Source organism: Zerene cesonia, chromosome 20, assembly GCF_012273895.1.
Source record: "Zerene cesonia ecotype Mississippi chromosome 20, Zerene_cesonia_1.1, whole genome shotgun sequence".
NCBI lineage: Eukaryota > Metazoa > Arthropoda > Insecta > Lepidoptera > Pieridae > Zerene > Zerene cesonia.
This window is the reverse complement of record NC_052121.1, coordinates 8,894,678-8,904,695: the sequence shown is the minus strand read 5'-3', so window position 1 is coordinate 8,904,695 and position 10,018 is coordinate 8,894,678. Positions and strand designations below refer to the sequence as shown.

General features: G+C 34.0%; 3 protein-coding genes across 3 annotated transcripts in view; 1 reads left to right on the top strand and 2 right to left on the bottom strand.

The window, feature by feature from the left end:
• Positions 1 to 126: 126 nt before the first annotated feature.
• Positions 127 to 2,344, bottom strand: LOC119835207 (COP9 signalosome complex subunit 5). The gene is made up of 6 exons (XM_038359908.1): positions 2,190 to 2,344; positions 1,997 to 2,100; positions 1,740 to 1,870; positions 1,059 to 1,253; positions 652 to 919; positions 127 to 415 (listed from the first exon to the last, which is right to left on the bottom strand). Exons 1-6 carry the CDS (start codon positions 2,342 to 2,344, stop codon positions 222 to 224), a joined length of 1,047 nt encoding a protein of 348 aa, XP_038215836.1. The 3' UTR covers positions 127 to 221.
• Positions 2,345 to 2,986: 642 nt separating this feature from the next.
• On the top strand, positions 2,987 to 5,090 carry LOC119834975 (X-box-binding protein 1). The gene is made up of 3 exons (XM_038359547.1): positions 2,987 to 3,344; positions 3,724 to 4,134; positions 4,366 to 5,090. The coding sequence occupies exons 1-3, from the start codon at positions 3,196 to 3,198 to the stop codon at positions 4,457 to 4,459; spliced, it is 654 nt and encodes a 217-aa protein (XP_038215475.1). The 5' UTR covers positions 2,987 to 3,195; the 3' UTR covers positions 4,460 to 5,090.
• Positions 5,091 to 8,271: 3,181 nt separating this feature from the next.
• LOC119834876 (paxillin-like) overlaps positions 8,272 to 10,018 on the bottom strand; it is a 26,142-nt gene continuing 24,395 nt past the window's right edge. The window contains exon 6 of the mRNA XM_038359393.1: positions 8,272 to 8,951. Within this exon, the coding sequence (XP_038215321.1) occupies positions 8,685 to 8,951 (267 nt within the window). The 3' untranslated portion in view covers positions 8,272 to 8,684. The remainder of the gene's footprint in view (positions 8,952 to 10,018) is intronic.

Sequence of the window (10,018 nt, the reverse complement as noted above, 5' to 3'; positions counted from 1 at the left end):
TCACATGTAATGAAAACCTTTATATTTATTTCCTTTTTTTTCTAATAATTGTTACAGTTATTCTTATATAATTTTTATTTGTGTATCAAATCGCAAAATATTATATATTTAATAAAAAGAAATAAGCATATTTCAAAAACTTTTATTCACTTATCACAAAAGAGGTTACAATTTCTTCCATCTCAATACATCTTGCAATACTATTGAATCTCGAAAGTAAATTATTCTATCATAGGAGTAGCGGGAGAAGGTCTTCCGCTGACACTGTTGAACAGTCTGTCCTTTATCATCTGAGCCATCAAGCCGTGGATGACTTCGATAGTAGTTTTGCACGCGTCTTTGGTCGCCTTACCGAGTTTATCTTCGGTGCGCTTCTCGTGAGGATCTGCACCAGCAACTATAAAACCACCACGACCTGAAAATTTAATAACTATAATGTACATGTATTTTCTTGTAAGATTTAGCAGGTGCAATATACATAATATTTTGATGAAAGCTACACTGATAAAGACTTTAATAACTACATAATAAATCAGGTGCAATATTAATTTGAATACTTTTTACTTAGGTTAATATGCCTTACTTTTTTAACTAAAACAATTGCTATAATAAAAATTTCTTAATATATTGCAATGACATAAATTTTCTTACCCAAACTGACTTCACTCTGCTCCAATTTATCAGACAAGTCAAATATCTGTCCAGTAGTATAATCGGCATTGGTTATCAGGCTGGAACTGCTCAGAGTGTTGACCCAATATTTGTTCCATAGTGAGTCTAACAGCCTCCGATCAAGGGATGACTTGAAGTAGGACACTTCTAATGAGTAATATTGTTTGCAATGAACACCAAAATCTTCTATCTTGTTCAGTGGGATTGTTTGATATTCGGATGGCTCTTCATTTGCTGGTTTGTAGCCCTAAAAATAAAAACAAATCTATAATTTTTCCAATAACTTTCACAAAACAAATATAAATAGTCACAGATACTTTCCCAAACTTATTTTTGGGATTTTTGCTTTTTAAGTTCAAAATCTACAAAATATCAGTAATTTATACCTTAGGATAAGTCCTAAAAGCTCCGAGACACACTTTGCCAGCTGATATGGTTCTGACTGGATCTATGACGATAGCCACAAACGGCTCTTGGAAGTTCTGATTAAGCATCTGAGTGGACACATCGATGCCTGACAACCAGCAACCATACCCAGGGTGGCTGTGATACCAACCAATAGCATTTTCATGTCTGCCCACCTGAGAAATGTCAAATATTTATTATTAGTTGTGATTTAGGATAATATTAATATCAATCTTTAAATCATAAAAACTCATGTGTTAATATCAAATAGCCTTAGCTTTCTTAAAATATAGTGTGTTCATAAATCTATACTAATACTAGCTGCACCCGGCAAACGCTGTTCTGCCTTACTCTTATCATTTAGGGGTATGAAAAATAGATGTTGGCCGATTCTCATAGATACCGGATAAGCACAAAAAATTTCATCAAAATCGGTCAAACGGTTTCGGAGGAGTATGGCAACGAAAACTGTGACACGAGAATTTTATATATATAGATTATAAAGCTGAAGAGTTTGTTTGACAGCACTAATCACAGGAACTACTGGTCCAATTTGAAAAATTCTTTCAGTGTTAGATAGCCCATTTATTGAGGGAGGCTATAGGCTATATATATACCACGGGCAAAGCCAGGGCGGACTGCTAGTATAAAATAAATGTTACCTGTTTAGCTGCCTCAATATAAGCAGTCATGTATTCATAGGCTTGAGCTTGTGCATTCACTCTAGTTTCAGTGCCTTCCACAGGAAGAGCAAAAGAATCCATTACTATCATGGTGTTGGCATCAACTTTACCTGCAAATGTTACCAGGTTAAATATAGAAAACTTTACCGAAAAACAGGAAGAAAATAAATTCAAGCAGATTTCATACGAAGAAATAAGCAATCTGACTTTTTCAAGATATATATTTAAGAATTTACCTAATAATAATCCCATAACTTCCAAAGTACCGCCAGATCTTGCGTGCATAACCATCTTCAGCAATGCAAGGGCCGATATTTTGATGTCTTTAAAAAAATGTGGGCTGTGAAGAAAACAAATACATAAGATTAAGTAATATATATACCCTATTATGATTAAGTAATATGTATAAGGAAATAAAAAGGAACCCACTCTTTCTCCCATGGTTTAGCTATGAGAATGTCTTGTTGTTGCTTTTTGTCATAGCGATATATTTCGTCCACACTTGAAACTGTTTCGATGTTATTCGCCATTGTCCAAGTCTTTTGAGCTATAGTGCATTGTGAATCAGCACTTGTGGAAGCCATATTTTTTAAATATTAATTCTCAAATTATACTTTCTCGTTCACGATTGATATTAAAAACATGAGACAACAATCGTCTGTTTTCAGTTTTTGTCTTTTGAGTTTTGACATTGACAATGTCCAGAGAAAATTTTTAAATGACTTTGAAATATATCACAGATAATCATCTACTTTATTACACTGCCTGATTAAAAACTCACTCAAAAAGGTACTACACGAACAGTCTTCATCATACTCAAAAACAAAACTGCACCAATATCTAATCCTAGTCAAAGTTATAGGGAAAATAAAACTGTTATACACATTTACAACGAACAACACGAACGAACGACAACGAAAGCCTTTTGAAAGAGAAATCACTTTTATTCATTTATTGTAACAAAACATTTGTTGCATTTATATATACATACATACTTTGGTGTGTGTTTGTTTAGCATATTTTCATTTAGTTTATTGTTTGCACTCAAAATTTGTACTACCCACATCTACCATTCGTTCATTTATTCATTCAATTCAATTTACTACTATTGACTGCAGCAAATAATGAACGAAATTCTTTGCGCTGACGGCTGAGTGCCGGTGTATCCGCCCACTAAAAAAAAATTGACCAATCGTGTAAAAGCACGTAAACATTTCCAGCACTTCATTTATTTAATAATTAATAGTTATTGACGTAAGTTCGAGTATGTACGACGCGAAAGAGAAGTGTAAAAGTGTGATGAAATATCATAGAACTATTTTGTAGCGGTCTTGTTGCAACAAGAGCATGCGATCGTCAAGACTTTAAAGTACAGTGTTGTATTTAATGTGGCAAAGTTGAGTTGTAGTGAAATTTGTCGTATGCTGTAAACAAAATGAGCGTACCGATTATAATCACTGTTCCCAATGGCTACTTGGAGGTGGAAGATGGGGATTCACCGGTCGTGGTTGACTCGGCTCCAACTACACCTTCAAGGAAGCGAAGGCTCGACCACCTGACATGGGAAGAGAAGATGCAACGAAAGTGAGTCACGTTTTGATTGCGTGTCATACTTATCTGTTTATAGAGGCTAGTTCAATGTAATAACTTGCTGGTTTCCTGTTGAGTAGAGTAACTACGAAATATTTAAACTGTGGGCCCCCTTCACTACAAAATTGCATCATTAGAATGAAATACGATTTAACAATATATACATTACATGTATATACGATACATACATACAAATATATACTATTTACCTTTACTACTTAATATTCTTTATTTTTTTTAAAAATCATTAATATTATTGTTATAATTTTAAAACAGATTTCAATATACACAATATATCTTACTAAGTAAATGACGATATAACAAAGCTGGTTCTCGAAATTTCGATTTCTAAACAATAACATTGATCTCGCAGGAAGCTGAAGAACCGCGTCGCGGCGCAAACATCGCGGGACCGTAAGAAGGCGAAAATGGATGAGATGGAGAGCAAAATAAACCACTTCATGGAGGTGAACGAGATGCTTGTCAAGGAGGTGGAGGAATTGAAGGCGATGAACAAGCGTTTGTTGAGCGAGAACGCAACGTTGAGAAGCGAGGCGGCGGCGCGGACCGTCGCGGAAGCCCCGGGACCGGCAGAGTCTCATCCTCAGCAGAAGGAGGGGCTTCCGTCGGCGATCCGCGCGGCGCGCCTGCTTCTGGCGATGTGTCTCCTCTCGCAGACCTCCTCGCACACCTCGAGTCTGACGAATACCTCGATACCCTCCATCAACTTGCAGACTCCCTCCTCAAAGAGATTGATGCAGGTGCTACAGGAACGCCTGAAGATGTAAGTTTTTTGTCTATTTGTACAATAAATAATATTATTGCATCATGCATTAAGTCATATTAAGCACATGCACTAGCTATCCTTTGTTATACCATGAATATTAATTATCTTTCACTTTAGATAAAATATGCATACCTATACTATAGACTAGTATAATTCATAACTAAACAAAAGATACAACTATATAACATTGTGTGTGATGTCATTTACAATGCTATTTTCTTTCCACAGAACTCAATCAGGGAAAATAGAAAATGTACTGAAGGACCTGAAATGGTGGGGTCCGCAGCAAAGCACATGGAATCCAGTGAAAGTAGAGTCCTAGACAGTGAGATTAACCTCAAACATGATGTGGACAGAATACTGGAACAGCACTCTTACGCACATCCCTACCCCACCATAGAAGTTACAGATACAGAAGTTAAAGAAGACGGTGACAAAGGTGATATATTCTATGCGAGCTATGAAGCAAATGACTGTGTCACGGTGGAAGTTCCCTGCGATGAACAAGTGGTGGAAGAAACAGCATTGGACTGTGAAATGGACTTTAGTGAACTAACAAACAATTGCTCAGACATAACATTGGAATGTGACATGAAGCTCTTATCGCCAATGTGTTTGTCGCCTAAATCCATTGATGATAGTTTCAGTTTGTCACCATCGCATACGAATTTAAGCTCAGATATAGCATACGAATCTTTATCATCACCGTTTAGTGAACCAGATTCTTTGGATTTGTCAGATTTTTGGTGTGAATCATTTTCGGAGTTGTTCCCAGCTCTTGCCTAAATTAAACTGCATTCTCACCAAAGACTGACTAGATTGTTAAGTTCAATGACAAATTATGTTTAAACAGATTGATATTTATTGTTAAGTTATGTTTTACTTCTGTAAGTGACTATATGTTAGTGTAGGTATGTTACGTTTAAGTGCTGTTATTAAACAACTTTAAAACATTTGTTTCTTTTTCTTTGTCCCAAATAGTTTTACAGAATAATATTAAAAGTTATGTCTCATATATGCAATAAAATTTACAAAGTTTTCACAACTCTTTCCCCTATATAACAGCAATTTCATACGAATGAATCAATTAACACATAGTCCATTCCATAAAATAATAAACTGGGTCATAAATCTGGAAAATGCATATTAACAGTCGATAAGAAATAATTGATGATTGTTATCGATCGCGCGTAGAATATTCTACGAGCTTCTCAAGGCCAATAGGTTTAACAATTATGTGGCAACGATATTTTTTTTTTATTTCGAAATTAATCAAAATAAAAATTTACTAGGGAAAGTAGTCTACAGATAACTAATTGGCTACAGGGAACAAAACTAAAATACCTATAAGCTTATGAGCATGAAAGCTCATCATTTTTGTTTTTCTACCTTTCGTCACAGCAATCAAGGTCAATATATGATAGATCTATGTAAATGCTGCATGCGTCACCGTATTACAATTCTGATTTCTGATGTAACGTTGCGTTATAATTACACAGTTGTACCATTCATCATACATCACAGCTGTGTAAAATCTTATTCATACTGCTAAATCTTGTCTTTACTTATAAATACGGTTTAAAACTTTGTTTATTTGTCCTTCATTCACGTCGCATCTAAGCGGCCTGTGGATATGATTTTTGTGCTTGGAGATAGGATAGATAGTTAGATTTCGCTTTGTATCTTTCCCATAGGAAATTTTATCCCCGAAATCAATAAATTCCGATATATGAGGCTATATGAAAAATGTGACATGTACAATTGTAGGATGCATTTGTCTTTGAAATTTTTTTAACTGCGTAAGCGGAATGCCATATGCTAGTTTGTCTGTTACGATTTCATGCTAGCATCGGTTTAGATAAAGTATGGAAGGAAAATACTTATTTTTCAAAAATTGAATACATCAGTCTAGTCTTGATATGGAGGAAGACAAGCTTGCCCGTGATATCGATTCCAGAACACAGCTAATCTCTTATATCATATGACGTTTTCCCCTTCAACATTTATGGCGTAGGTTAATAATTACTCATGATTTGTCGCCTAAACAAATAGATATTAAAAATGAAAACTGAAACAGGCATGAATTAATTTTGGAATATCAATTAGTAGGTGCGCCCCGCGGTTTCACCCGCGTAAGTCCGTATCCCGCAGGAATATCGGGATAAAAAGTTGCCTATATGTTATTCTAGTTGTCCAGCTGTCTACGTACCAAATTCCATTGTAATCAGTTCAGCAGTTTTTGCGTGAAATAGTAACAAACACACACATCCTTACAAACTTTCGCATTTATAATATCAGTAGGATAGGTAGCCAGTAGTCGTTATAGAATCTCAGAATTCCCTTAATACGAGTATTCAATTAAAAATAATTTAAAAGTAAACTCGCGGCGGCCTCAAGTCGGGTATTAACTAATAAAGAAACAAGCAGCCGTCCACGTCCAGACTTAGCTCTCCTGTATGCTGTCAAACCGCCACTGTACGGAGTATTGTACTCAAAACATATAACGTATCTACTGCGTTGAGCCCTTGCAGGAGGTGCGCGAATATAGTGGGTATCCAGCTTAGGTATCGAATGTACCAGGGGCATGCCGCATCATGTGGGCACATCCACCGAATTAGTTAGCCCGCTATAGGATTGCAAAGAGCTCTTTCTAATAGTAAACTAATATCCAAATTAGTAATATGCAAATTAAATTAGCCGGTCAAAATCCAGATATTTTCTATATTAAATACACCAATAAATACACTTATCATCCGCATGAAGTCACTGAGAAAATTGTAAAAATAAAAATGCTTCGTAAGAAAACATTAAATATATTTGTTAAAATATTACAGATTCAATAAAATCATGTCACTTTACATACATACAATAATAATAATTACGTTAAACTTGCGGTTAATGACCCCATAATCCTCGAAACAAACCGGTGCCAATACACGGTGAATCCCATATTTTCATTAGATAATATTTTTTGCAAAAATAAATGCATAATTTGTGCAGTAGACCATAAATAAAAGAATTTAATGTGACTTAATATGAAAGTAAAAGAAGACAGCATTCAGTCTTATACTCGAATATACATATAAAAAAGCTAGTATTTAACTACTACTATACAGATAAATATATAAAGGGAAACAACATTTTTTATTTTGAAAATATAATGACTTATCCAGATAAAAAACAGAAATTCTCAGAAAGGTCAAAGGGAAAGAACTGAACAAATTGACAACATATGGTGTATCGAAAGAAACGGATTCCAATTGCAGATAAATTAATTATATAGTCAATTAAAATGTGTAGAATTAAAATAACATGATAAGAATGCTATCTCACTAATACTTCGCAACAATAATAAACTATAAAATGAACCTTAAAACGTGTGCTTTTAAAGTCCATTTTTATGCTTTGACTATTGAATAGGAATCACCGTGAGTGCGTGTAACATATCATTTTGTATATTTTGGCACTCGCGACTATCGTTCTAGCTTTAAGCGGTTTTAAAGCAAAAAATAATATAAAATTATACAATCTGTACAACCGACGTGTAATTACTAATGGAAGATATGAACTTAACAAAATAATAAAAACTTATTTTCTGTTATTTAGTTGTGTTGTAAATGACTTTTCGCGAATTTTTTTATTTTAAATATTTAAGTTTATATTGTTTATCCAACGTAAAATTACCGAAGTTTTAACTATAATTTAGTATGCAATAGAAGTCTACCATAAATAAAGGCGAATATTTGTAAGAAAAAAATAATTTGTTATTCTTAGTTATGGCACTGAGCGAGGGATTTTTGCCAGTGGAAAAAGTGTAAATGTTTTTAGAAATAATTGCTTTTTTATTCGTTTACAATCTATGCATTTATGTTCGAAAGAACTTATTGGACAGTGAAGACTTCGGGACTCATGCATATTTTATAAATCGTTTATAAATAACAAAAAATAAATCTTTTCATAAAGCGTTTGTTAAAATGCAGCTATTATGGCTTTTAAACTTAAGTTTAAAATAATAGTCAAGTATATTTCAAGTTATCATAAGTCATATAAAAGTGTTTTGTAGTACCATTATACTTATGCCTTGAAAACACTCTACGACAAATAAAAAAAATCTCAAAATTTGTGTCGTATTCCTTGTGAGTTATATCTGAAGCCCTTACACATACAGACGTATATCTTGTATCAGTAATGTGAAAATATTTTCAAAAATACTACCTACAACTACTCTTCCTTCAACACTAGACCAATTGCACGTTACAATAATAATTATACGACCAATAATTGCTTTCTATCTAATTTTAGAACCATTTTAGTACGAACACTAATTCAATCATCACATCATTATTTTCATTGCTAACTTGTCTACACAATTTTTTAGAATTTCACATACATAATATCTTACTGAAGTTACTATAATTTACGATTAGAATCAATAACGTTTACCATAGTAATGTTTTTTAATTATACATATGGCAATTCATCTTTAGAAGACATAAATAATCTGTGGACTTTGAAATGAGCGCCATCTAGCGTTTCGTTACAGAACTTTATCCAAACAGTTTGTCGAAGCAGGCGTGGCAATAGGGTTTGTCGTTCTGTTCCTTGAACGTTCCTTTGTTGAGTTGTCTCAAACAGAAGGCGCAGACGAAGTGTTCCGGGTGGAATTTCCGGAACATGGCCGTGATGCACCTTCCGGCGATGGGTTTGTGGCAACCGGCGCACAGGGAGCCCCGTTTCCCGTGATAGTGGGTCTCGCAGTACGGCTGCCCTTCGTGCTCGAAGAACGAGCCGCCGTGGAATGGCTCACGACACTCCTGCAATTGAAAAGAATTATTGCATTACGATGAAAGATTACATTGACCTAATCATATCAAGTATCTGTAATTATTATTGAATGTAATAGAAAAAAATGTGATAGAGACCACTACACTATCTTTCCATCGATAGCCTCACTCAGTACACTAGAAATCGCTGTAACAGCTTTTTGCTGCTTCCTGCATTGTTAACTCCAGTTTCCATTCCATTAAGAATAAATCAATATTGCATATGTCAGTTCGAGAAGTGTAGTAATTATATACGATTAAACAGTATTCCGTATCGACAAATATATAATAATAAATATATACATACAATATATACATAGCTACAATGGACAGATTAAAGAAAATTTTGTACTTTTTAACTTAAACATACTTTTAATGGTTTGTAATAATTATACTACGGTCATAAATTATGAGATTCTCCTCTTAGCGAAATTTTTGCGTGTTTTGCGTCTTTTATGTTTACCGTTATATATATTTGCGAATAAGACATTTGAACGGGCCCAATTAATTAAGTACCCCACCTACTTTTAAGTATGTTGGAAGAATATTATATTAGAAACTGTAACACTACGAACCCTCAAATACATAGACTTTTTTTAATGACTAATAAAGAGGACAAAAAGCCTCATGTTTAAAACTTTTTGCTTTTCTCTTAAGCTTTATAGTCTGTCAAATGTTTAGATTGATGATCTTGCAACATTTTGTACGAGTTTTTTTACAATTTGTTTTTAAAGTATAGAAATTGCTGTAGTGCCTTTGGATCGAATAACATTATATCTCACTAAATGTGTTTATGTGAGGTCGATATATTATAAATTAATAACAATTAAGCACGTGTTAAATCTATATCCTCTTTACTAAAACACAATAGATATTAATTTTTATATTGAATAATATCCTTGGAGCTCTCTCAGTGAAGCACATTATTTTTGCATTAGTAAACGGCGTTAATGTGTTTATCGTGTTAAAAAACATCCCTGACATTGACTTGATGGACGAACACGCTTTTAAATACCATTTCTAAATTCTGACACGCTTTTGGATAGAAACCAATTTTT